The 27088-nt window shown below is 46.4% G+C and overlaps 1 protein-coding gene, 1 long non-coding RNA gene and 1 other non-coding gene across 3 annotated transcripts; 2 read left to right on the top strand and 1 right to left on the bottom strand.

The window, feature by feature from the left end:
* Positions 1–88: 88 nt before the first annotated feature.
* LOC132523824 (uncharacterized) lies at positions 89–27088 on the bottom strand. The gene is made up of 3 exons (XR_009541661.1): positions 26982–27088; positions 23762–23853; positions 89–150 (listed from the first exon to the last, which is right to left on the bottom strand). It is a non-coding gene; the product is annotated as an uncharacterized LOC132523824 (long non-coding RNA).
* TRNAE-CUC (transfer RNA glutamic acid (anticodon CUC)) lies at positions 8538–8610 on the top strand. The gene has a single exon. It is a non-coding gene; the product is annotated as a tRNA-Glu (tRNA).
* GADD45G (growth arrest and DNA damage inducible gamma) lies at positions 25409–26976 on the top strand. The gene is made up of 4 exons (XM_060155546.1): positions 25409–25574; positions 25836–25937; positions 26066–26279; positions 26366–26976. Exons 1-4 carry the CDS (start codon positions 25522–25524, stop codon positions 26474–26476), a joined length of 480 nt encoding a protein of 159 aa, XP_060011529.1. The 5' UTR covers positions 25409–25521; the 3' UTR covers positions 26477–26976.

A 27088-nucleotide genomic window follows, 5' to 3' on the forward strand; every position in this document is an offset into this window, starting at 1 on the left:
GAAAGCCAATTAGTTGATTTATAGTATTTTTAAATTTTATTTTTCAGAGATGAATGCAGCATTATGGCTGATGTCAGATCAAACTATCCTAGTATTTTCTATCTGCTGGTTGGAACTCCATATTTTTCCTGCAATACTGCACTCCACCGCCTAGACAGGATCAAATAGACATGGATGTAAATACTTCACCCTGAGACCATATTTTATGAGCACTGACAATAAAGTTTGATATATTGTTTCAGATATCTTACAGTGTCACAAAACCATTTATTTACCATGAAAATCTTAGATTTTACATTTTAAGTAAATTATTAAACTGACTTTTTTTTGCCAAAAGGTTGAAGTTTTATTGGTTATAATTGAAATTTTACAGTTTTGATTTATATATTTTCCCCCAAATTGTTTTCTTTTTTCAGTCAGATATATATTCTGCAGCAAATTGATTCCATAAATTTAGATTGCAGTGATATGCCCATATCAATGTGATCTTTTGTCTTATTAAATGTATTGTCTAAAAATGCCAAATTATTTTTTAACTACACAGCAAAACTTTTAAATTGTGATGGTGGTTGTTAAAGGTTAATATGATTTATGAATATTATTTGATTAGCTTTTCCCAAATGCTTTATTATATGTAACTTATAATGTTATTACATGTTTTCTCATCGATGGTTACAAATTGTCTCTCTGAACTGGGAGATTTCTCACTGCCCATGCTGATAAAGTAAATGTTTAACACTTTCCACATTTAACCATATAACTTTTGAGTAACATTTCATCCAACAACTGTATCACAACAACAAAAGTAAGTCATTTGTTTTTCTTGAAATTAGCAAGCTATATCTTTTCATTTCAGGAAAAACAAAGTATTTCATGAGAAGGTACTGCAAGTTATCCAAAGTATGAAAACAAGATGATGGACTTACTTTTACCTCTGTTTTCTCCCCAGAATTAAGAAAGACTGTAAAGGGGAATTCCCTGGCAGTCCAGCGGTTAGGACTCTGCGCTTTCACTGCTGAGGGCATGGCTTCAATCCCTGGTCAGGGAACTAGGATCCCACAGCTGCACGGCGTGACCAAAAGAAAAGACTGTAAAGGGTTAGACAGAAGGCGTAACCCTGAGGGACACAGAGACAAGCAAGCAAATGTCAGTTACTGCATCTTGGATGCTGGTGATAAGATGGACAAGGGGTAACTGAAGTGCAGAGAAAGCTGAATTCTTGCTCAGCAATGTGGAGCCAGCTGAGAAGCGGGTCTAATTCATACACTGGAATGCAGAAAGGACTAGGAATCAGAGGCATCAGACCCCGCTGACGTGGGGAAGTGGGTGCAGTGGGAAGCAGGGTTGTTAGAAAGTTTGCATGGGGAGCCATTTAAATCCTCTAGTCCTGTTCTCCTGCCCTGCTGCTCCTTGATCGCCCTCCCTGGCTCTGGAAATGTCTGAAAGTTTGCTCCCTGCAGAGGACCAGGTGAGGGAGGCTGGACTCAGACGCAAGCATCGCTGAGGGGGGTTGATACTGAAATGTCATCTCACCTGCCCCCTTTCTCCACAAGAGTACAAGAACGTTGGCAGCCAGAGGTATACCCTTCAGGCAGGAGACCCCATGACCTTCTCCAGAAAAATCCACCAGCCCAAGAAAAAGATGATGAAATAGCCCAGGTGTCTGAAAGTCACAAAAAGCCCACCAGCCAAGTAAGTGTCCCTGCACCTACTCCTGACTTTGCAGTGAGTGTTTTTGTACCTTGTTCTAAGGTCAGAGGGCCATGAATCAGACATTTGAAGACAGAAAGTTTCCAACAAAAGAAACAGAAACCAAAGTAAACAGAAAGAGCACAGGGGGGTGTTGGTGGGGGCTGGAAAAATTGGGAGAAAAGACAAACAATGTAAAAATAAAATTTCCTGAGAACTATGATTTGTATTCTTTTTTTTTTTTTTTTGCAGTACACGGGCCTCTCACTGTTGTGGCCTCTCCCGTTGCGGAGCACAGGCTCCGGATGCGCAGGCTCAGCGGCCATGGCTCACGGGCTCAGCCGCTCCGCGGCATGTGGGATCTTCCCGGACCGGGGCACGAACCCGCGTCCCCTGCATCGGCAGGCGGACTCTCAACCACTGCGCCACCAGGGAAGCCCTATGATTTGTATTCTTAAAGAAATAAAGGAAGATATTGCTCCTAAGGAATCAAAGCAGGTTAAAAACCAAAAAGGAATGTTCATAGCATAAAAACAGGTCTTGGAAACTAAAAAAATATGAACAGAGAAACGAAGAGTTTTAGTGGAGGTGATGGAAGGAGACTAGGGGATATCTCCAAGAAAATAGACTTGAAAAGAAAATTAGGAAGATGATTGGAGAGAAAAATGAAGAATATTAGAAGAGTACTCCAGGAGATCTGACATCTGAACAAAGGAACCCCACTAGTGGAGGTGAGAGAAAAGAGAGAGGAATTTATCAAATAAATCACTTAAAGTTCCTAGAACAGAAGGACTTGGGTTTCCAGTTTGAAAGGATTCACTGAGTGCCCTGCAAAATGGAAGAAAAAAGACTCTCCTCAAAGCACAAAACTTGGAATGTCAAAACGCAAACACTGAGATCAAGAACAATCCTAACACCTTACAGTGAGGGGGAGGGATGGGACCCAAGCCCAACAATATGGCGGGGGCTCACAGGCAGTGAAGGAGTGCCTTCCAGAGATTGCAGGGAAATGATGTCCAGCAGAGACCCTAGACCCAGAAGGGCAAGCAGTCAGGAGGAGGATGGAAAAATGACATTTCAGTCCTGCAAGTTCTTGAGGAACTTGCTCTGCAGATACCCTTTCTCAGGAAGCTACTAGAGAATGTGCTCCAGCAAAATGAGGGAACAAGTCAAGAAAGAGAAAAACAGGTGGTCCAGGAAGTAAGAGAGAGGTAAAGGAATGTTCACAATGACCTGATACCTGAGGCGCCCTGAGGGTCTTGTGGACCAAGGCTGCAGAGTGAGCACCCTGAGGGAGGAGCAGCAGGAGGAAGGTCCTAGAAAGACTCCTTCCAAGAAAAAAAAAATGCAGCTGGTGGAATACTTGATGTTTCTGAATGCATTGAGAAGAGATTCATATTTCTGGTGAAGGGTTTTGGAATAAATTTGTAATTGGTACAAAAAATGTAATAGCCTGCAATACCTTCCAGTGGAACAAACAATATCTTTTTGTGGCATGAAATGCTTGCTAATTTTAAAAAAATGAGTGGCTTATTTTTGTTTTTAATGTCATAAATGTTGGCTGCATCTGTTGCTTGAAAGTCACCAAAGTTGAAATTATCAAACACATTTTTATCAGAATTGGCAGTAATGTACTGGTAAGTTCATGGTTCAAAGAAAGAAAATTTGTAGTCATCAATGCAAAAACATAAAGACACATTATGAATTGGTTACATACAATAAAACATTTGACATATACTCGAGGACAAAAATTATGGAAGGATATTGATAATGCAAATGAAAAATATTTAGTAAATATTATAAAAAATCTGCAATATTTCTTTTAACATCTTTAGTGGAGTATAATTGCTTTACAATGGTGTGTTAGTTTCTGCTTTACTAAAAAGTGAATCAGCTATACATATACATATATCCCTATATCTCCTCCCTCTTGCGTCTCCCTCCCACCCTCCCTATCCCACCCCTCTAGGTGGTCGAAAAGCATCGAGCTGATCTCCTTGTGTTATGCAGCTGTTTCCTACTAGCTATCTATTTTACATTTGGTAGTGTATATATGTCCATGCCACTCTCTCACTTCGTCCCAGCTTACCCCTCTCCCTCCTCGTGTCCTCAAGTCCATTCTCTACGTCTGTGTCTTTATTCCTGTCCTAAAAATCTGCAATATTTTTGACTGCATAGTTAAAAATAATTGAACATTTTCAGACATGATATAGTTAATGGAATTTAAAAAATAATAATATTGATATGGGTATGTCATTGCAATCTAAAATTTATGGAATCAACATTTTGCAAACTATGTATCTGACTGAAATAAGAAAACAATTTTTGGGAAAATTTATTAATTAAAGCAGTAATACTTTAGTCGTTACCAACAAAATGCATAGTTACATAGCTGAGATATATTGTATTAGTCTTCTCAGGCTGCCATAAAGAAATACTGAGTGGCTTAAACAACAGAAACTAACTGTCTTACAGTCCTGGATGCTGGAAGTCTGAGATCAAGGTGTTGGCAGATTCAGTTCTTGGTGAGAGCCCTCTCCCAGGCTGCAGATGGCTGCCTTCTCGTTGTGTCCTCACATGGAAAGGAGAGAGGAAGCAAGCTGTCTGGTGTTTCTTCTTATAAGGACACTAATCCCATCATGGGACTCCATCCTCATTACATCACCTAAACCTAATCACCTCCAAAAGGCTCCACCTACAAAACCATCCCATTGGGCTTCAAACATATGAATTTTGGGAGACACAATTCAGTCCATAGAGCATATCTAGACTTTAAAGAGGAGATAATTCTCTGGCTGGGGGTGGGAGGACACTACCCCTTTGGAGAGCAGTTCCTCATCTCTCTGAGGCTAAATGGGCACATGCCTGTGACCTGGCAAATCTGCTCTCAGATGTGTGCACATGTGCATGTAAATATAAATGTCCACCCACAGTAGCATGAATAAACTGGGGTACATGCCTGTGATAGAACACCACATACAATGACATAAATGTATCTCAAAGTGGTAATTAGGTGCTCAGGACAGCAAGTTGCAAAAAGTTGCATTCCATATGATGCCAAATATGCAAAGAAAAAAAACATGCAATACACTGTGGTCCGTTGTTTGTGGATATGTATATATGTAGTATTTGGATTAACTTTAACTATGTGAACAAATTCCAAAAATAATATGGTGATGATTTAGACTGAAGTCCTATAAAACATATAAGATAAATTGAAGAGAAGGGACATATATATTCTACTAAGTTTCTCCATCAAGAAATAATATATGTCTCACCATACAAACAGTTTTTGTATTCTATTCTGTAAATATTGATAGTTTTCTTCCTTAGGCACTATACACTTCTTTTAGGATTATCTATAGGTATTTTCTCTATTTTTGTTGCTGTTACTTCTGCTACTATTAATGGAATCATTCTCCATTATAAATTATATTCTGTGATTGTTGTGTTATAGAAAAGATATTAATTTTTATTCTTTATTCTTATATATTATCACTTCATACATTATAAGAATTTTAAGATGATTCTCTTAGTTTTCAGTACATTACTCCATTATCTTCTAATTATAATACTTTTATTGTCTCCTTTTATATAATTGTATGTCTTGTTCCTGTTTTATTTTTTAATCTTCTGCATCGGCTGAAACTTCCAGAAAAATGTTAAATAATAGTGATAACAGGCAATTTTGTTTTGCTTCTAACTAAAATGAGAATGTCTTTGAAGTATGTTACCGGTTGCCGCTCAAAATTAGATTTTTAGATTTCTCAACTTTTTACTACTAGTAGATGTTAAATGGTATTAAATTTACTTTGGGGCATTAAGTGAAACATTTTAAATTAGAACCTTTTCATGTCAACGTATAACATTAACATCTTTCAACAGATTATATTTTAAATGCACAATTCTACCATTAGATGGTGCTGTGCCCCCAATTTTTCTGATGCCCTAACATTACTGATTTGTTGTTAAAGTTTAAACCTTTGAATTTAATATGATCCTCAAATGAGTGTCCTTTCAACTTTCTCCAAACTGACCCTAAATTAAGAATATTTTTTAAACCTTTCCCCCCCCTTTATTTGGTCAGTTTTATGGGAGGTATAATTTACACACAATCCAGTCTACAATCCAGTCCACAACCCGGAGTTCTAACAAATACAAAGAGTCTTGTAACCACCCCACAGTTGATATTTAGAACATTTCCATTACCCTGATAAGTTCCCTCATACGTTTTTGTAGACAGCCCTCTTCCCTGACCAGCCCCTGGAAACCACTGATCTGCTTTTGTCAGTGGTTGCCTTTTCTGTAGTTTCACGCACGCAATGTGTGATCTGTTGTGTCTGGCCTCTTTTCTGTAGCATCGTGCTTTTAGGGTTCATCCATGTTGTCAAGTGATTCTGTAATTTGTTCCTTTATATTGGAGAATAGCATTTCATTGTACGGATATATGGCAATTTATTTATCCATTCACCATTTGATGAGCATTTGGGTTGTTTTTAGCTTTTGGATATTATGAATAAAACGGCTATAAACTTTCACGTACAAGTCTTTGTGTTGACATATACTTTCACCTTTCTCTAATGAATACATAGCAGAGGAATTGCTGAGTCAGATAATTCATGTATGTTTAATTTGATAAGATGCTGCTTCCAAATGGTTTTTCCAAAGTGGCTGTACCATTTTACATTCCCCCCAGCAGTGCATGAGTGTTCCAGTCTCTCTCTCCACATCTTCACCAACACTTGGCATCATCAGGCTTTAAAATTCTGCTGGGTGTATAGTTATATTTCATTGTGGTTTTACTTCACATTTCCCTAATGTCTAAGGTTGTTGATCATCTTTTCATGGGCTTCTTGGCCATCTGATACTCTTAGGTGAACTGTCCAAATTGTTTGGGCCCTTTTAAAAAAGTGGGTTATCTCCTTTATTATTGAATTGTAACAGTTTTTCATATATTCTGGGTAGAAATCTTTTATATGTTTTGTAAATATTTTCTCATAGTCTATGGCTTGCCTTTTCATTTAGCTTAATGGTATCTTTTGAAGAGCAAACATTCTCAATTTTGAAGTCTATTTTACTAAGTTTTAAAATATATGGTTCATGCTTCAGGGGTCCAATTTAAGAAATCTTTGCCTAAACCCAGGAGACCAAGATTTTCTTCTGTTTTCTTCTAAAAGTTTCATAGTTTTAGCTTTTACATTTAGATCTATGAGTCATTTCAAATTAGTCTTTCTATATAGTGTGAAGTAGGGGTTGAGTTTAATCGTTTTGTTTTGTTTTTACACGGGGATAGCCAATTGTTTTAGCACCTTTTGTTGAAAAGATTATAGTTTTTCCATTGAATTGCCTTGGCACCTTTGCCAAAAATTAATTGACCTTGTATGAGTGGGTCCATTTCTGAACTATTTTTTTTTCTATTGATCTATATGTTTATTTCCCGTAGACCTTATTACCATGCTGTCTGGGTAATTGTTCATTTCTAGTACGTCTTAAAATCAAGAGTGTTGAGTCCTAAACCCTGCTCTTCTTTTTCAAAATTGGGTTGGCCATTCTAGGTCCTTCTCATTTTCACATACATTTTATAATTAGCTCAATTTCTACAAAAAAGGCTCCTGAGATTTTGCTTGGGATTGCACCAAATCTATCCATCAATTTGGGGAGACTTGACAGCATAACAATAGCAAGTCATGAGCATGATATATCTCTCCATTTATTTGAATTTTCTTTAATTTTTCTCAGATTTGTTTTATAGTTTGTGCATCTTTTAATTTAATAATAAACTTAAATAAATTTATATAAACACTTATATGAAATAAGTATTTCATATTCTTTGATATCATTGTAAATGGGATTTAAAATTTTTTAATTTTCCAATTTTTCATTGTATTTCTAGCATACAAAAATTTCCAATACATTGTACTTCTAGTATATATGAATACAATGGATTTTTGTATATTGACCTGGTATCCTACAACCTCATTACACTCATGTGTTAGTTTTAGCAGCTTTTTTGTAGATTCCTTAGATTTCTCTACACAGAGTCTCATGTCTTTGTGGACAAAGCTGGTTTTATTTCTTCCTTTCCAATCTATATGCCTTTTATTTAGTTTTCTCTCAAGGACCTCTGTGGTAGGCAGAATCATGGCATTAGAATGTCCACGTTCTAATCCTTAAATCTGTGAATGAATTAGCTGACATGACCTAGGGCAATTAAGTTTGTGGATGGAATTGAGGTTGCTAACCAGTGACTTCAAAAGATTATTCTGGATTATACAGGTGGACCCAGTGTAACCACAAGCGTCCTGATAAGGGAAGAAATTGGCAAGGAGGAGGTCAGAGTGATGGGGTGAGAGGGACTGGGCCACAGTTGCTGGCTTTGAAGATGGAGGAAGGGGCGGTGAGCTGAGGAATGTGGGCAGCTTCTAGAAGATGGAAAAGGCAAGGAAATGATTCTCCCCAAGAGTCTCCAGAAGGAGCCAGCCCTGCCCACACCTTGATTTCAGCCCAGTGAGATCTGTGTCAGACTTCTACTCTACAGAACTGTAAGATAATAAATATTAAAAGAATGAAATAATGCCATTTGCAGCAACATAGATGGACCTAGAGATTGTCATACTGAGTGAAGTAAGTCAGACAGAGAAAGAGAAATATCATATGATATGGCTTATATGTGGGATCTAAAAAGAAATGATAAAAATTAACTTATTTACAAAACAGAAACAGACTCACAGACTTAGAGAATGAACTTATGGTTACCAGCAGGGGGGAAGGGTCAGGGGAAGGGATAGTTAGGGAGTTTTGGATTGACATGTACACACTGCTGTATTTAGAGTGGATAACCAGGGACTTCCCTGGTGGTCCAATGATTAAGACTCTGCACTCTCAATGCAGGGGGCCTGGGTTCAATCCCCAGTCAGGGAACAGATCCCACATGCCACAACTAAAGATCCCATGTACCACAACTAAAGATCCCATGTACTGCAACTAAAGATCCAGCATGCCGTAACTAAGACTCAGCACAGGCAAATAAATAAATATTTAAAAATATAAAATAAAATGGATAACCAACAAGGAGGACCTACTGTATAGCACAGGGAACTCTGCTCAATATTATGTAATGACCTAAATGGGAAAATAATTTGAAAAAGAATAGATACATGTATATGTATAACTGAATCACTTTGCTGTACACCTGAAACTATCACAACATTGTTAATCAACTATACTCCAATATAAAATAAAAAGTTAAAAACTAAATGTGGGTAAGATTCCACTCTCCTAATGCAGGGTGCCCGTGTTCGATCCCTGTTCAGGGAGCTAGATCCCTCATGCATCCCGCAACTAAGAGTCCGCATGCCTCAACTAAGATCTGGCGCAGCCAAAATAAATAAATAAAAAATAAATATATAAATAGTAAAAAATATATATGTGGTTTTAAGGCACTGAGTTTGCTGTAATTTGTTACCGCAGCCCCAGAAAATCGAACAACCTCCAATGTTGAAGAAAAGTGGCGAGAGTGGACAGAAGATGCTTTTTAAATGGAGTACATTGATTTTTAAATAATGCTCTTTACAATAACAATTGAAATCATGGCCATTTCCTGGACACCTGACATGAATTTGATCTGGAATAAGATGGATCTGGACCCATTTAACATTAATCCTGGTGATTGTTACTTGAGAACCGAAGGATGTTTTTAGGCAGGGGTCCCCAACCCCTGGCCACGGACCGGTACCGGAACCGGGCTGCACAGCAGGAGATAAGGGGTGGGTGAGTGAGCCAAGCTTCATCTGTATTTGCAGTCGCTCCCCATTGCTTGCATTACTGCCTGAGCTCTGCTTCCTGTCAGCAGTATGGTGAGTTGTATAATTATTTCATTATATATTACAATGTAATAATAATAGAAATAAAGTGCATAATAAATGTAATGCACTTGAATCATCCTGAAATCATCCCCCTACCCCCGGGTCCGTGGAAAAATTGTCTTCCACGAAACCAGTCTCTGGTGCCAGAAAGGTTTGGGGAACACTGTTTTAAGGGACACCTCCAGCTCAGGGTGGTAAGAAGTATGGCTGTCATTTTGCTTCTCCATTAAACTGTTTTTTGTATGACATTTACTTTAAGCATTTGGGATTCCATACCACACTGCCTGAAAATCAGGACTCCATGTTGACTCATTTTCTGGAAAAAGTTACGAGAAATTCATCTCACTTAAAAGAGTGTAGCAAGGCTGAGACATGTTGCTAAAGTCTCCCTAACACTCTGGAATCCAGGTGGAATCAAATCCATCTTTCAAGCTGGCCTGTCTCAGGGGGATAATCCCTGTTCAGTAGGACTTACCTTGAATGGATTTCTGAGATCCTGGGGCAATAGGTTGGTCGAGGTTTAGGGCTGGTTTTCTTGGAGAGTCTGTCTGTGTTGTTCTTTCTCTCACTGTCTCTCTGTCTCTGTGCTTCTGGTGAGATGTCATGTTTGGCACTTAAGCATACAGGAGATGCTACCTGGATCTTTCTCTGGGCCTGTTTCTGTCCTTTGGCACTGGGCTGCCACTGCCGCCACCTACCAGTCTTTCTTTGCTTTCTTTTGCCTCAAATTTCTCACTGTAGTTATGTTTCATCTTGCAGCACAGAATTGTGTGTTTATTTGTAAGCTGCCACAAAGTATTTCTGGAGACAAATAAATAAGTGTATGTGTCTCAGCCTTTTACTGTCTATGCTTAAATGTCCCTGGGCCCCAGGCCAGCTGCAGACCTTCATAGGATATTCTGTCCATGGAGGAGTTAGCCACCAGGACAGTTGGGCTACAAATCACCCAGCACACTGTGCTGTGCTTTGTGCCTGGACGCCCTCATTCTGCTCTGGAAGCACACAGCGCACACCTGATACATGCTTTGTGGGGCAGACACGCCTTGTCTCCTGGGCCAGTCTGGCCTTGGCATGATGGAGGTGGGGACACCTGGGAGGCTCTTTCTTACTCCTGGCTCCTTGTGAGAGAGGAGGCATCCATGTTACTGGGGCCACTAGGAGAGCATTTCCTTCTCTTGGATTTAGGTGGTAGGGTTTCTGAGAATTGGGATCTGTCTTTCGATTGTGTTTCTGCACACTGTGCAGAAATCTCCTCTCCAGTCAGGGCTCTTCCGCTTGTCCTGTAGTTTCCCCCGTGCACCTGTTACGATAAAGACCATAATTCTATGGTCTTTCCTGTTCTCTTCTCCGTGGTGTGTCCCTTGCTTCCGTTCTTCACTGCCGTATAAAAAATATCCCCAAGCCGAGTGCTGTGGAGCAACAGCAATGCTTTGCTCACCACCCCTGTGGGCTGGGGCTCCTTGGCCAAGTGGGTGCGTCCTCTCAGGGTTCCTCAGGGGGTGACGGCCACTGTGGCTTGGTCATCTCCGATTCCCTACTCCCACATCTGGAGGCTGACGCTGGCTTTTGGCTGGGACTTCTGCTGGCACTGTTGGCCAGGATGTGTGGCCTCCCCTTGTGGTGTGGGCCTCCTCAGAGCTGGGGCCCTAGGGACACCTATTATGCCCTGACCTCAGAAGACACGTGGCATCTCTTCTACCATGTTCTGTTCCTCAGATGCAAGTCACATGCTTGAGCTGAGGAGAATGGGCTCCATCTTTTGTTGGAAGTCATGTCTAGAATTTTTGGACATGTTTTAAAACCACCACAAGGTCCTTTAGGGATTGTACGAGTTTACAGGGGCTGCTGTAAGAAAGTACCACGGACTGGGCTGCTTAAACAACAAGAATCTATTCTCTCAGGTTCCAGAGGCCAGTGTCTGAAATCAGGGTGTTGGTGGGTCTGCTTCCTTCTAGGGGCTCAGCACGGAATCTCTTCCAGGCTCTGGTGCTCCCGCAGGCCTTGGTGTTCCTTGGCTTGCATCACTCCAATCTCTCCTCTGTTTTTATGTGGGCTCTTCCTCTGTGCGGTCGTGTCCAAAGTGCCCTCTTCTTCCAAGGACACCAGCCATTGGATTTAGGGTCCTAACTTCAAGGTAGCAGGAAGTGTGGTCTTCCTAGGTGACTAGAAGGAAAGTAGAACAGAAATGTCCTCCACACCCATCTGCAGTGGGGAGCCATACGCCAACATGCAGAAAGGAACAGGTAAGAGACACAGGGATCCTCAGGACTTTTCTCCTCCTGGACACAGGTCCATGGGGCCAGGTGACTTCTTTCGATCCAACACATGGCTCATCTTTCACAGCCTTGCAGTGAGCTGTGACACATGTCTAAGTTTGCAGCCACAGAATGCAGGAGCAGAAGTGACCTGTGAGCTTGGGCAGAGGGTGTGGCAATCCCAGGTGGACAGGGGTGCCGTGGGGTCCACACAAAGTACGCTCCTTGGACTAGTCTGTAACTGCTACACCCACGAGGAGAGATGGAGCTAGTGCAAGAATGCAGAGCAACTGCATTGCCAAGTACATTGTTTAGTTCAGGTAATGCTTTCTTTGTAAACAGGACTTTCTCGATGAAGGAAGCACCATGTCGATTCATGTCTGGTGCAAGTTTCTTATCTAGTTTCAGACCAGCCACTTTGGATACTACTGCTGCAGGGGATGGTGGAAAATGACCCAGGACTAACCTGGTCCCACTGGCCTGCTCACCTCAGAACTCATCTGAGAGAGAAATGAACTCCCCATCCCCAAGCGCCGTGGTGTTAGATCTGCTCATGACAGCACCGTGGCCCTTCCTCTTACTGACACATGTCTAACCAGCTTCTCACACTATTTGATGAATGAACAAATGATCACCCAGCTTCTCTCACTTCTGATTATGCGTTCAAACAAGAGTTCTTCCAACTTTAAGAGTCTGGCAATACTCCAAGATAAGTAGGAGTGTGGGCTTTTTTTTTTTTTAAACATCAAAGTTGCTAAGAGACCAGATCCTGACTGTTCTCAACACACAAAAGAAGATGATAATTATGTGAAAAGATGGAGGTGGTAACCAATGATACTATAGTAATCATATCGCAACATACAAATGTATCAAACCAACACATTGTACACCTCAAATTTACACAGTGTTATATGTCAATTATACTTCAATTTAAAAAAAAGAAGAAGGGAGGTGGGCTCTGGGGTCAGAAGCCAGGGCTCAGTCCTGACTACTTGCTGGGGCCCTGGGCACATTACATAACACCATGAGCCTCAGTTTCCCCATTGATTGGCATGGTAATGATAGGAGTGCTACCTTACTGGACTGTTATCAATATTAAGTGAGAGTATGAATGTAAAACGGTCAGCACGGCACCTGATATGTAAGTGCTCAACTGACATCATTATTTCTATTATTGCTGCTGTGAATGACATAAAGAAAGGAAATGTCATCACAGAAGGACCTTCTTGACTCAGGGAAAGTCTATTCCAGTTGGATTCAGGTGAACAACTGCAAACGTTTAAGAGGATGTGATGTGAATGCTATCAACATTGTCACTTTACAGGAATTAGTCCAGTTGCACACATTCTGTGATGCCATTCACAGCGGACAAAATCCAAGGTCCAGGTGTTCCCCTACAGGGGAGGGGGGTCTGGGGACCCTGCTGCCAACCCACCCGTTCTGCCCATGGTTCACAGGTGGAATGGAGGCTGTGCCCCTGGCTGGCCCCTCAGGGGCCAGAGGACCTTGCTACTGGGGCAGGGTCTCGAATTAAGCACACACAGAGGCCGGAGCCTTGAATGCGAGGTTCACTCGTGGTGAGAACTGCTCACCTGTTTCTGGAGCGCTGCCCTGCTTTCACAAAAATGACCTGGAATGTGCAATTTTAAATTTATCTTTTCTGCCATTCCCAGACATCTAGGCTGTTCGGTTTCTGCATCCTAAGTCCTGCTTGGGTGGCAGTGTCACCACCTGGGAGGCTCCATGTGCTAGCTGGACTTGAGGCTTGGAGCCACCCAGTCTAAGCTGAAGGCGGTGGTCATGGAGGTCTCTGGGCAGGTTGTGGCTGGGCCCACTGTGTTCCCCCTGCCTTTATTTCTGTCCCTGCCTTGGTGAGTTCAAATATGTCTGTGGGGGCTTCCCTGGTGGCGCAGTGGTTGAGAGTCTGCCTGCCGATGCAGGGGACACGGGTTCGTGCCCCGGTCCGGGAGGATCCCACATGCCGCAGAGCGGCTGGGCCCGTGAGCCATGGCCGCTGAGCCTGCGCGTCCGGAGCCTGTGCTCCACAATCGGAGAGGCCACAACAGAGAGAGGCCTGCGTACCGCAAAAAAAAAAAAAAAAAAAATGGAGCATGTCTCTTGCCACCATCCCTTCTACCCGGGGAGGGTTCCATCAGGCATTAGTTTGAGAAGTTGATCCAGAGCTTTATCTTTCCCCTGGGTGTGGCAGAACCCCTCCCCCCACCCCACCCCCCGCCCCGTTCACATGTCCCCTCCTTGACCTGCCAGGTTGAATCCAACTTTGTGAGTTTGTGCTTGCGAGAGCAGTGTGGACTGTCCCTCACCTGACACCTGTGCCTCTTTCAGCCTCTTCCTTACCCCCTTGCATGCCTGCCTCCTTGACTTTTGGGGAGCTCCTGTCAGGGGTTGCAAGAAGAGGGAGGCGGTGATGATCAGCAGGGATCGGGGTGCTGGACGTGGACTTCCTGCAGTCAGAGCCCGTGTCCTGCCCAACCCCAGCCCCAGCTCACTGCCTTGAGCGTAGTACGTGCTCAACTAATGATTATGGCCAAGATGGGCAGGACTGCCTGCCTGCTCCTGTCCTCTGGGTTAAAGCAGAGCTGGCCTCTGGGGAGGACCAGTAAGGATTGTTCTGGGACACATGGATCTTCCTTAGGAAATGCTTTCTGACCCTGCAGAGTTCAGCCCGTGGAGACTCTGTCGGCAGTGGGACTCAGGGGCCCGTGCTCCCCCGCCCTGGAAACAGGGAGGGCCTCCGGGCTCTGAACTGACCAGCGCCCTGGACCACACTGGCTTCTGAGCACTGGGGAGGGCAGCAGCCATGTGGTGGACAGTCGAACTTTCTCAGAGGCTTGCTCTCACCCAGCTGCTGGACGGGGCCTTCTCTGCACCCACCCCCAGGGTTTCTGGGTTATTGGGGGTTGCAAATGGGGCTGCACTTCAGAAGACAACAGTGTCCTGCAGACTGCTTGGCGGAGCACTGAGTGCGGGTGGCCTAGCCTCCTGGTGGGCTGATGTGCTTTGTGTTGCAAGCATCATCTCTGTCTCTCTGTCTCTGTCTCTGTCTCTCTCTTTCTCTCTCTCTCTCTCTCTCTCTCACACACACACACACACACACACACACACAGTCATGTCGGGCACACATGGTCACGCAGGCTGGTGTTGTGCCCTGGAAGGCATGTGTGTGTGGGTGCCCCAGGGTGATCAGGACACTAGATTTTCCCTTCTAGCCAGGACTTGGGCTGGATGGCTTTGCAGGAGGAGATGCCTAGGTGTGCTTTGCAGGAGGAGATGCCTAGGTGTGGGATGTGATCCAGGGACATGTGAAGGTCAAAGGCCAAGCACATCATCGTCATGATGGAGGCATTACCATCAGGGAAGGAGAGAGGCCAGGACACCCCCTCCCCCTGGGGCAGAGTGTCCTGACTTGGCCTGTGCCAGGCCTCACTGAGAGGTGTGGGAGGGGAGAGGTGGGGACAGCAGGAGCAGAGGTGACCTCAAAATGTGCTGAGAGTTGGGGAACAGCAGAGGCTGCTGGAGCTGAGTGGGGAGGGGATGGTGGGGGAGCAGGGGCTGAAGCCTGGGCCCTGAGCCAGCGTTTGGTCTTTAGCCACCTGATACGGTAACATTGCCGGCCTCTTCCTCGTTTGTCCTCGCTTCCTGGGCCAGCATGAACGTTGCTCCCACTGGGGCTGAGTCTCCAGGTGGGACTGTTGGAAAAGAGGGGTCAGTCCCTATGGGGTTTCAGGACAAAGGGAGCAGCTGGGCAGGGCAGCCCCGTTCAGTCCCTCGGGGTTGCATCACCTGTTGTGGAGGCTGAAAGCATCCTAAGGGATAGAGCAGCTCTCAGTCCTCTTGTCCAGAAACTATGCCTGTCCTGCTGTGGACTTCTCTGGCAAAATGGAAATACACCACCCAGGCTCCCTTCTGGGCTATTAAAAAATTAATATTAAAGTTTAATGGGAGTCCAGGGAAACTAGGAAAAATTTCCTGCCTATCCAAAATACCAAGGGAGGGATGTGAATGTATAAGATTCCTAATAACTGTCCTCAGACCAAGGAGCCTGGATTTGCTGCTGAGTCAGCAGAGTCTCTGCATTTGCAGTAGTTACTGTGCTGTCTAAACTGCTGAATGACCCCCTACATCTCCCTGCAGAGCACTCATGAATTGGAAAGGGTAAAATGGTGACTTTATGTTGCAGAAATATGGAAGACTCCACCTTGATCAAACGACCACCAATATGGGACCATGAATAAGAACAGACTGAAGAAAGCACATAATGATACTTGTCCGGAGGAGGACAAGACATTGCCACCTGCATCCCCTGAATCAAATCATGAGGGAACAGCAGACAAACCCAAGTCCTGGGACAGTCTGCAACATCAGGGGCTGAACTCTTAAGACTTTGATATCAAATAAGATCCATGTCATGAAACAGACTAAGGAGCTATTTCAGACTAAAGGAGACTGAAGAGACATGACAATGGACGGTGCTGTGATCCTGGGCTTCCTGGGCTGTAAAGGACATCACTGGGACAATCGACAAAATCGCACTGTGGTCTGTATACTAGATGGTAGCTTCAACTCTGCCAACGTTAGTTTTCTGGTTTTGATTATTTTGCTATGGTTTATGGAATCAGGAGAATATCCTTGTTTGTAGGAAATATTGACATATACAGTGGTGAAGAGGCAGCATGCCCGAGGCTTACCCTCAAGTGGTTCAGAAAAATATGTATATTTGAGGAAGAGAGAAAAGGATGAAACAAATGTAGTGACATGGGGGAACTGGCTGAAGGATACACAGGAATGCTTTGTTGTGCTATGCTTGCAACTTTCCTGTGTCTGAAGTTTCATCAAAATTTAAAAAGTTTAAAAAGATCTCCAAAACACAGCGACCGAACACAGCTTATGTCTCTCTCCACAATGACAGTCTGGGTCTACATGGTCAGGTGGGGACCCAGGACTGTCCTTATGCTGCCCTCTCCCCTCTTGCACCACAGCCCCAGGGAGGAAAAAACTGATGTTGATAGAAAGCAATTCCTGTTTGAGCAAGTGACATGCAAGTTCATACTCCGTTGGTCAGAGCAGGGTCTGGTGACAAGGGAGATGGGGAATGCAATGTCCACCCGGGAGACCCCCTGCAAAGGCAGAACTTTATTCCATGGAATAAGGGGGAGTGGACTTGGGAGGGGGGACTAGCTGCTCGCCACCTTCCCCTTTCTCCAATTCAGAGGTCATTTGGCAAATGGCCATGGCTTTGATGAGTCTCGAGGCTGTGCATCCAGTTCAGATGTCCCACGTCCACCAAGGCTCCACTGTGGCCTCTGCTGGGTGCCTCAAATATCCCAAACCTATTATAGTCCGGAATGGCTCCTTGATTTTAGCTGTCCTTTCTGTCCTCAGCCTGTGCTGCACTGTCCACCTTACAGTGCCCTCCTGGTGTTCCTGCCACCTGGAAGGCAGGTAAGTCCCCTCTCCCACCCCGTCTCTTGGCCTGGTTCACGTCCATCACCCTTGGCCAGTGTCTCCAGCAGCGCATCACACACCTGCACGCCACAGGCATCACCCTGATCTTACTAAGATGAGGATTCTGAGTTTGGAGGGCTGGGCACAGCCTGAGGCTCTGCACTGCTGATAAGCTCCTGGGGGAAGCTGATGCTGCAGGTCTGGGTTGGAGCTGAGTCCTTTGGAGATGAAGGAGCTGGCACTGCTATTACTGCCAAGAGTATGATCACAGATGGAGGCGGATGAGTCAAGAGCACACCAGCCCGTGGAGCTACCCTTTTCTGAGGTGGACGTCTTGTGGGGTTCTGTCTGTGCTCAAACTTGGCACTATTTTGGAGAAAGGTACCTTGTAGGTCCCTTCAAGTTTAAATTTGCCTGTGAGTTGGTAAGAAAAAAAAATAATCCATATATTTCACTTCATGTGGCTGATGAGGGGAGTTCAGAACACCAAAGGACTTGGGGAGATTCAGAGCATTTTTAATTTGAACGGAAAACAGGTGTATGAGTCACTGGGCTTCCCCCCTGCATGGCTAAGTGCTATATGGGCTGTGTCTCAGAGTAGCTGTCTAGCGGTGAGCCCAGGTTCTACCCACAGTGCAGTGGCATAAACAGGAGGTTTGCATGAGGTCTGGCACCGGGCAGTCAGAATCCCAGCTCTGTGATTAGCTGTATGATCTTGGGCATGCCATTAGTCTCCCTGAAACTCAGTTTTACCATCTGTAAAGTGGGCAGGAGTATTACAGCTGACACAATGTTCCCAGTGGTTGGCTCTGATTTCCCCTTTGTTGGTGTGTCTCTGTATGTTCACGCCCTGCATCTCTACTCGTAGAAAAACCTACAGGAGCGTCCTCTAGACCTGCCTGACTTCTCAGAGGCTGCACATTGATGAGGCCGCTGCTTCTGCAAATTAACAGAAGTGTGTGACCAGAGTCTGCAGGCTCCCTAGAAACAAAGGCTTTAGATCAAGGTGTAAAGAGGCTACTTTTCAGGGCATCCAGCTATATTCTCCTTGACCACAAGATGGCACCCTGCAATCATGAAATCCACCACAGGCACCGTCAGATAGGGGCGCCTAAGGCGAGCCAAATATTTTTTTGAAATCTTTTCATTAGATGATATCCTTATCCTTCGTGGACCAAGTGGTTTTCCCCAAAGGCTCTAGAAAAGGTTTTACAGAGAATTTTGTCTCACCCCTTTTGGTGACGGGCAGGAACTCCATAGCCAGCCCCTCTGGGTTTGCAGTCCGTCTTTGTCACTTCCTGGCTCAACCTCACTGTATTCTTCATCCAACAATAGTGACAAAAGTACCTCCCTAAGAGGGTCACAGTGAGTTTTAAATGATGTTTTCAAAGTGCTTGGAATAGTGCCTGGCTCATAGCAAGTCCTATAAAAGTCTGGTAAATAAAACTTTAATATCAATAGTACTACTAAGAACACACTCAAGTGTTGCCCCACTCTTTTCAAATAAATGACATTCAACACCGAATAATCAAATTGTACCTACAAGAGTCCCAAATAGGTTGAGAATACTTAAATATTTTGAACTTCTGGAATTCCTGATATATTATGTAAACAATATTTTCCTAATTTATTGTTGTAATTCCTTTCTGGAAAGTAGAATTTTTTGCCAAAGAAGGAGTGAAAGAACTTTATCCATTGCTACTTGCTAAGATGCACACCTTGGTGAACAGCTTGTCTGCAGAAAGGCACCTGCCCAGGTATTTGCCTGCTGGGCCCTCCTGCGTGCCTCCGGTGTGTGGCCTGAAACTCCATCCCAGTCATTCCAGAGTTAACCTCTGAGTGCAATATCACCATTTTCACTCAGCTGGGAACAGACCTGCATCAAACGGCAAGATGAGTAGCTCAGGAGTCAAATGTCTTGCTCTTGCCTCTCCCTCCCTAGAAGCACAGCCCCGCAGACGGCTGGCTTCTTGATCTGTTACCATATGGTCAAAAATCGCTCAGAATAATGCCCGAAGCAAGAATTGGGTTGATGAGGTTATTATCCGTGAGAAGTTTCAATTTGTATTATATAAAACTGAATTGCAGAATATCTAATTGCAGAAAACCATCATGAGGGAAAAAAATGATCTATAATATCACTACTTTGAGATATAACCACCATTTCTATTTTGATTTCTTTGTACAATGATAGTCATGTGCACTAAATGTTTTTGCACAATCAGAAACACACAGATCTGAATCTTGCTTTTCCCAGTTCCATCTGAGGCTTTATCATGCCATGAAATACTCTTCAAAACATTTATTTAGAGCTTCCCTGGTGGTGCAATGGTTGAGAGTCCGCCTGACGATGCAGGGGACCCAGGTTCGTGCCCCGGTCCGGGAAGATCCCACATGCCGTGGGATCATGCTGGGCCCGTGAGCCGTGGCAGCTGAGCCTGCTCGTCCGGAGCCTGTGCTCCGCAACGGGAGAGGCCGCAACAGTGAGAGGCCTGCGTACCACAAAAGAAAACAAACAAAAAAATTTATTTATGGTCTTGTAATGTTTCCTCTACGCCTACACCATGAATTAACACTCAGCCTCTATTGTGGCTCCTGAGTTGCAGCATTAAAAGAAATACTGCAATAAACATTTCCTTGTAATAAACATTTTCTAAGAAAATCATTTATTTATTTATTTATTTAGGTTGCGTCGGGTCTTAGTTGCAGGCACACGGGATCTTCATTGAGGCATGTGGAATCTTTTCATTGTGGCACAGGGGCTCTTCGTTGTGGCACTTGGGTTTCTCTCTAGTTGTGGCGTGCGGGTTTTCTCTTCTCTAGTTGTGGCGCGTGGGCTCCAGAGCGTGTGGGCTCTGTAGTTTGCCACCCGTGGGCTCTCTAGTTGAGGCGTGCAAGCTCAGTAGTTGTGGCACAAGGGGCTAGTTGCCCCTCAGCATGTGCGATCTTAGTTCTCTGACTAGGGATTGAACCCACGTCCCTTGCACCGGAAGGCGGATTCTTTACCACTGGACCACCAGGGAAGTCCCTAATATACACTTTTGAATGCAATTCTTTAGGAGAACTTAAGAAAAGTAGATGTAATGAGTTGACAAGCATGAACACTTTTAAACCATTCACTAACTTTTTGCTTAAGGTCAAAGTAAAGTAAAGTAAGCAGCAAAAACTGGCTTCGAGTTCTGTTCTGCTAACTGCAGCCTCCAACATCTTACTGTCCTTTCTAGGTATTTAGGAACTTTAAATTGTCTTTCAGAATATAAAGGAGGGCTTTCAGTTAGGAAGTTCGGTGGCTCTAGTAATCTATAATATGCTATATGTTAATGTTTTCAGAAAGATGACCACAGCATTCCAGCTAGCTGTATATTGGTGAAAGTTTACCCCAAACTCAAATGCCTACTGGAGCCAGGCAGGGACTAAATGTGTCAGCAGGCCTAATGTGATATTTGGGAGATGTCTAGAGTGATATGGAAAGTGCATGCCATCCACTCCCACCTACACAAACAAACAAGTCAGACCTGAATTTGTGAGTCGTTTTAGAGCACTGCCCACCAAACAAAACCCGAATGTGAGCCAAATGGTGACCAGTTGTGACCTTTAGAAACACCCTTTGAGGTTCACGAAGGGCAAAGGGCAGATCTTCATTTCATAGGGGGCGAAACTGAGGTTCAAAAGACTTGGGCACATGGCTAATCCTGGAAGGACAGCACATACGTGGCTTGTCAGGGCTCTCAGCTAGTGTCACTGACTATGGCTGTGACATGTCTCGCAGATCATTTCCTACTCATGATAGACAAAGTACCAAATCTATGAATGATCGCCCCTCTCCCAGTTATTTCAGGGATTTCACTGAGCTAATGTGACTCTCGCGCACGCTATGCAATTGCTCACCCAAGAATAACTGCTCCTTCCAGAAAGCCCTCTCCACACGGGGACTGACCACAGAGGTCCGGCTTGTGCTATGAGGGGATTTCCCTTTTTCTGTTTCCTGCTTGCTGTCCCAGCTGTCATCTGAAGCCTCCACATCTACAGCCCTCAAATTTCACCTGGGGTTGGGGGGGGTCTGCACCGCTACCAGGGCGTGGCAGTGGGTGGGTGCAGGGGTGGCGGCACCGTACCTTTCCTGTTAGATTTTGGGATGCATTTGCCATGACGCTGTTGGGTTTTAAGCAATAGGTTTGTGTCTCACACCAAGATTTGCTTTCTTCACTGAGTTAATGTAGTATTGTCACTGAGTTATTGCTGTTCACCCCACCATCCATGAGTTTTTGGGAAAAAAAACCTAACACTCTTCTTAAAACTCAAGAAGGCCTAGAGAAGGGGTTGGATGGGGTGGGGGTCGGGGGAGTGAGAGCAAGGTCTGGACCACGTGGAAAGGGGCCAACGCAGATCGCTCCAACAGCCCTGGGCCAACATCGGAGACACGGCCTGCAGAATCTGGGACACAAACAGTGCACACTCCATTTGAGCTCATCTTTTAAGAGCCTGGCCCCTATATTTTGCTGTTCAAACTTCAGTTTCTTCTCAGAGATTGCAAATGCAAAGGGGACGAGCAGGTAACATACATGAACAAAACATCTGGCTGTCTTTGCAGGGGCATGGGGGGGCCTCTGCTGAACTGAACAGCAGTGCTCAGTCTGGGGGTTCCAGTGCCCCCCTCCACCTTGTGGTTACCGGGGTGGTGGTGGTGGGGGTGTTGGCTGCAGGCACACGGTGGCCAAATCTTCATCTTTTCCAAGAGAAGCTGGACATCCAGATTTTACATGAGAGTTGCTGGTTTTTGAAAGGGGGCAATGACTTGGACATTTCCTAAGACATCCTATAGGCTAAAGGAACCTTACCTGCAGGCAGCACGGATCTCTGAGCAACCCATCTGTGCCCTGCAGCCTCTGTGGGGCCGGTCCTCATAAAGGGAACAAACCTGCAATTTAATGACAGGGCTTGCGCATGTTCCAAAAGCAAATAATTTCAGAAATTGCAAGAGGGACTGTCTCATAAGTTTACTGCTTACTTAAAACCCACTACTTTCCATACCCAAATGAACGGTGATCTCCACCAACATTTTAGCCAGGCCATGAGAGTGACCGAGACGGGTTCATAAAAACAGCTAAATCTAAACATTTCCAAAGGGCTTTTAAAACAGAGCATCTCTGAGGATGTCCTGTTAATGAAGTCACCATCACCTTCACGATTAAGGTTCAGAGGAAGATTTAGGGGTGCTTGGGTGACATCACAGGCTCCTAGGGCTGGGGCCTGCAGCAGGCTGACACATGCGTTGAATGCAGTTTGGGGGCGTGGTGGCAACAGAGGGGGACAGGTGGGCATTTGCTATCATCAATTGTCTTCTATCTCAGGGTGGGCCAGGAGGGCTTCTGAAGGTACCTGGACTGGGGTGCCAGCTTTGCCCATCCCTCTCCTATAGTCCGACCAGCAAACTGGATATGGGCTGTCCCAGACCCAACAGCCTCTGTACTTGTCTAAACTGCAGGAGTGGGGTGGGGTGGGGGGTCTGGTGGAGGACCAACTTAGCCTCCAGACAAAATGTTTCCTTCCTAATTGAGATGAGGGCTTTCGGGCCATTCAGACTGACCTGATAAACCCATGTGAAGCCATATCCTGTGTCAGAAAGGCACTTTTCCTGAAACTGAATACCTTAAAAATGTGAGTGAAGTTGAATAGCCTCAGGGGGTTGTCAATCAGCCCTCTTCCTCCAGGTTGGCTCAGTGCCAACTGGAAATGCTGTCTCCTGTCCCGGCTCCTCAGTGGCCTTCCTCTGGGAGAAGGGGCTGAGGCTGGTGTGTGGGGAGATTTCTAGTGTTTAAATGGGGGGGGGAGGGTAAGCACTAAGATGTCAGATAAGTCTCATTTTTGCAACATTTCCCACGGACCTGGAAGTAACACATTTTAAGAAATGTTTAATACTTTAAAAAGAGCAATACCTAAGTCTCAATCATTTAAAAATAAATACATTTTATCCAATCAAGGCACACCATTATTTTATATACCACCAACAAAGGAAGAAAGGAAACGGTAGCAAATAAATGCCACATGGTGCTGCCTGGCTCCTGTGATTAGAAAACAATCTTATGGTTACCAGGGGCAAGGGGAGGGAGGGATAAACTGGAGATTGGGATGGACATATACACACTACTATATATTTATAAAATAGATAACTAATAAGGACCTACTGTATATATAGCACAGGGAACTCAATACTCTGTAATGACCTGTATGGGAAAAGAGTCTAAAAAATAGTGGATGTATGTATATGAATAACTGATTCACTGTGCTGTACAGCAGAAAGTAACACAACATTGTAAATCAGCTATATTCCCCCCCCCAAAAAAAAGACACCTCGGATTTCAGGGATGTTAGGTGAGCAAACACCCAATTCTTGGCATCTAGGAAGAGGCCTGCTTTTGCGGTTGTCCTCTGCCAGCTGGTCACCGGGGGGCGCAAGATGCCAGCACACTTGGTTGTTCTCCTTACCTGTTATTTCCTCTGTCTTGAAGCAGTCTGGGCTCCCAGGGAATCAACCCGCTCCGTCCGCCAACTGTCCTGTCCAGTCTCAAAGGCCTCATCTAGAAAAGGGGGGGAGGTGCAATGGAATGCACCCCACCGTGCATTTCAGTGTAGCGCAGAGAGATGCAGACACCAAAAGTGATAAGCTCAGTGAGTGAACCGTCTGAAGGTGCAGGCTTATAGGTCCTTAATGGTCACAGCCAAGCAATGTCTATTAAACGCTCTCAAGCTCTCGTTTAGTTTTATTCTTCTATTACTGGAATACGAGCTTTTAATATATGCATATTTAAGTCAATAAAACATTTCGAAATAGACTAAGAATTATGGGCTCTTCCTCTGTCAGTACTGGGTTGGGGTCTCCTTTCGTCCCCACCTCCTCCCTGGGTGAGTTTTGCAGTCCTTACTCTGCCTTCATTAATGTGCAGCTTGGACCGGGCTCAGCCGACCCTACCAGGGCCGTTTCTTGACCCGAGGTCCGGAGGCCAAGTCCCTAGAGTTCAAGGAAAGTGTGGAGGAGGGAGATGGTCAGGGTCTTTCCGGCCGGCCTGTAGATGGCGCCCCGGGAAAGGGATTCCGAGCCGCGTTCCCCAAGCTCTTGGGGCCTGGAGCCTAGAGGTCCGGGCGGAGCGCACCCGGCTGTGAAGACGGTGCAGCAGCCAGGTGTTCCTTCCAACTCCCACTGCTGCTCCGCACTTGTGCTAGAACTGGGTGGGCGGCATTACATGCAAACGTTCAGCAGGGCCCGTGTAGGGGACGCGCATCGAGGGGCACAGGAGCGGCACGCGGCCGCGACCCCCACGCGCCGAGCAGCCTGGCGACCTCCACGCGCGGCGGGCCCTTCCTACCCCACCCAGCGGCAGGTGGACAGTGTCGCTATGAAGAGAAAGCCTCGATTGTCCCTCCTACAAACCGCCACACGCCAGATCTCCGCTATTATGCACCCTCCATAGAAATGCAAACGAGCCGCGTGCGCCGGCCGCAATCTGCTCGCGCGCCCGGGCGCCCCGCAGCGCTCTGCAGCGGGCGGGGAGGTTGGCTAGGACCTTTCAGCTCGCCCGGGTAGGGGCCTTGTTTGTGCTAGGAGAACCTCGCGCTCTGGGCCATAGTGTCAGCTGGAGGGGGCTGCACTCAGGCCTTTTGCAAGCTTAAAGCCAGCGCTGCGTGTTTTTACTTTAGGTTCCGGTTTAAAAGCAATGGTCTCATAGACTCCAAATTTAAAGTAAAGAAAAAATAGAAAGGTAGCAACAAAAATAAACGCAAAAAAAAAAATTCATTAGATTCCCCAAAGGTGCGTTTCACAAATTGCAGCGTACTATTAGTCAGCAAGGTTTTTTTTTTTCTTTTTTTAAAACTTTTTCCTTTTAAGGACTTAAGAAAAACAAAAAGGCGAGATGAAATCTGCAGGCTCCAGTCTGCCTGGTAACACCCCGACAAAAGCGGCAGATTTGAGGCATTGTCATCCCCCGCACCCCTCCCCACGTGGCCTTCTGGCACGAGCCTCCGGCCGCCGCCTCATTTGCATCAGAAAGCGGGCGCGGGCCAATGGGCGCGCAGGCTCGCGCCAGCTGGCTGTGCCAAGGGCCCAGCCTATATAAGGGCGCGCGGCGGCGCCGAGTCTAACTAGCTGGTGGTAGGCGCGCCGGTTTGGGCAGTAGACCTTCTTGTCTTCGCTCGCGTCCGCTCCGCCCTCTCCTCTTGTGGATAATTTGCTGCTCGCCAATCGCAACATGACTCTGGAAGAAGTTCGCGGCCAGGACACGGTTCCCGAAAGCACGGCCAGGTAGCTCGGCGCCGAGCGTCGGAGGTCTTTGGGCTCGGGGATCCTGATCCTGCCCTGGTCGCGGCTGGTTGGGCGTCAGTCTTCGGGCCCGCTGGGGTGGGAACCCACTGGGTGGAAGCCGGGCGCGAGTGTGCCGGCTGGGCCGGGGGTACGGCACTGAACTGGCGCGCCGGACTTGGGCGCTGGGGGTGCGTCCCCGGGCCTGAGGATCCCGGCGCACCCTCCTGCTAGTCCCCGCTCACGGCGCTGGCTCGTCCGCAGGATGCAGGGCGCCGGGAAAGCGCTGCACGAGCTGTTGCTGTCTGCGCAACGCCAGGGTTGCCTCACCGCCGGCGTCTACGAGTCCGCCAAAGTTCTTAACGTGTGAGTATAGACGCGGCCCGGGCAAGGCGAGCGGGGCGGGAGGAGCGGCAGGGAGACCGGGGAGATGGCGGCGAGGGACACCCCGGGCTCCCCGACCCGACCTCACCACCTCCTGCTCGCCCGCGCAGGGACCCCGACAACGTGACTTTCTGCGTGCTGGCTGCCGACGAGGAGGACGAGGGCGACATTGCGCTGCAGATCCACTTCACTTTGATCCAGGCGTTCTGCTGTGAGAACGACATAGACATCGTGCGCGTGGGCGACGTGCAGAGGCTGGCGGCGATCGTGGGTACCGGCGACGAGGCGGGTGCGCCGGGGGACCTGCACTGCATCCTCATTTCGGTGAGTGTCGCCTTCGTCCCGATGTCGTCCCCGCCCCCGTCATCGGCCAGTGGCCAGCCAGGCTGACCTCTGCGCTCTCCCCGCAGAACCCCAACGAGGACGCATGGAAGGACCCCGCCTTGGAGAAACTCAGCCTGTTCTGCGAGGAGAGTCGCAGCGTCAACGACTGGGTGCCCAATATCACCCTCCCCGAGTGACAGCCCCACGGGTATCCTTGGTCTGATCGACGTGGTGACGCCCCGGGGCGCCTAGCGCGGGGCTGGCTCTGTGGATGCGCCCTCCGAGGGCGCCGGAGTGCGGCGTGGAGACTGGCAGGCGGGGGCGCGTGGAGAGCGGCGAGGAGGTGCGGCTCCCTCCCGAGGAGGGACCCGGCGGCGGCAGGGGCAGGCTGGCCCCAGCCCAGGACTCTACAAGTGTGGGGAGCGGCTGCTCGCCCAGGAAGGCCGGAGGCGGGACCTTGGCCGCGCGGCCGAGAAGGACGGACTGGCCGGGCAGGAGTGACTCAGCAGCCTGTACTCCCGGCAGAAAGGAGGAGAAAGGCAAGGCCAGGCGGCCTGGACTTGTACAACAGTTACAGGAGCTCTGACGGATTTAGCAGTATGCACTGCTTTTTCAAAACGGACACGGGTGATGCTTCATTTTCTAAAGGATTATGCTGCTGCAGCTTTGAGTTTTACAATAAACGTACTGAAACAAACTTACTCTCTTTATTGAAGGCAGGGGATCTTTGTCTGCGGGGAGGTGGTTTGCAGGGCTGTTGACTTCTGAAATTCACGAACTCGATGGCACTTGTTCCATCTTCCTGTTGG

Source organism: Lagenorhynchus albirostris, chromosome 7 (assembly GCF_949774975.1).
Source record: "Lagenorhynchus albirostris chromosome 7, mLagAlb1.1, whole genome shotgun sequence".
Taxonomy (NCBI): domain Eukaryota; kingdom Metazoa; phylum Chordata; class Mammalia; order Artiodactyla; family Delphinidae; genus Lagenorhynchus; species Lagenorhynchus albirostris.

Excerpts from the sequence above, each read along its gene's own strand:
- GADD45G (XM_060155546.1), top strand. The coding sequence starts at position 25,522 with ATGACTCTGGAAGAAGTTCGCGGCCAGGACACGGTTCCCGAAAGCACG. Across the intron at positions 25,575-25,835 it reads GTTCCCGAAAGCACGGCCAG|GATGCAGGGCGCCGGGAAAG; the intron begins GTAGCTCGGCGC and ends GCTCGTCCGCAG. Across the intron at positions 25,938-26,065 it reads TCCGCCAAAGTTCTTAACGT|GGACCCCGACAACGTGACTT; the intron begins GTGAGTATAGAC and ends TCGCCCGCGCAG.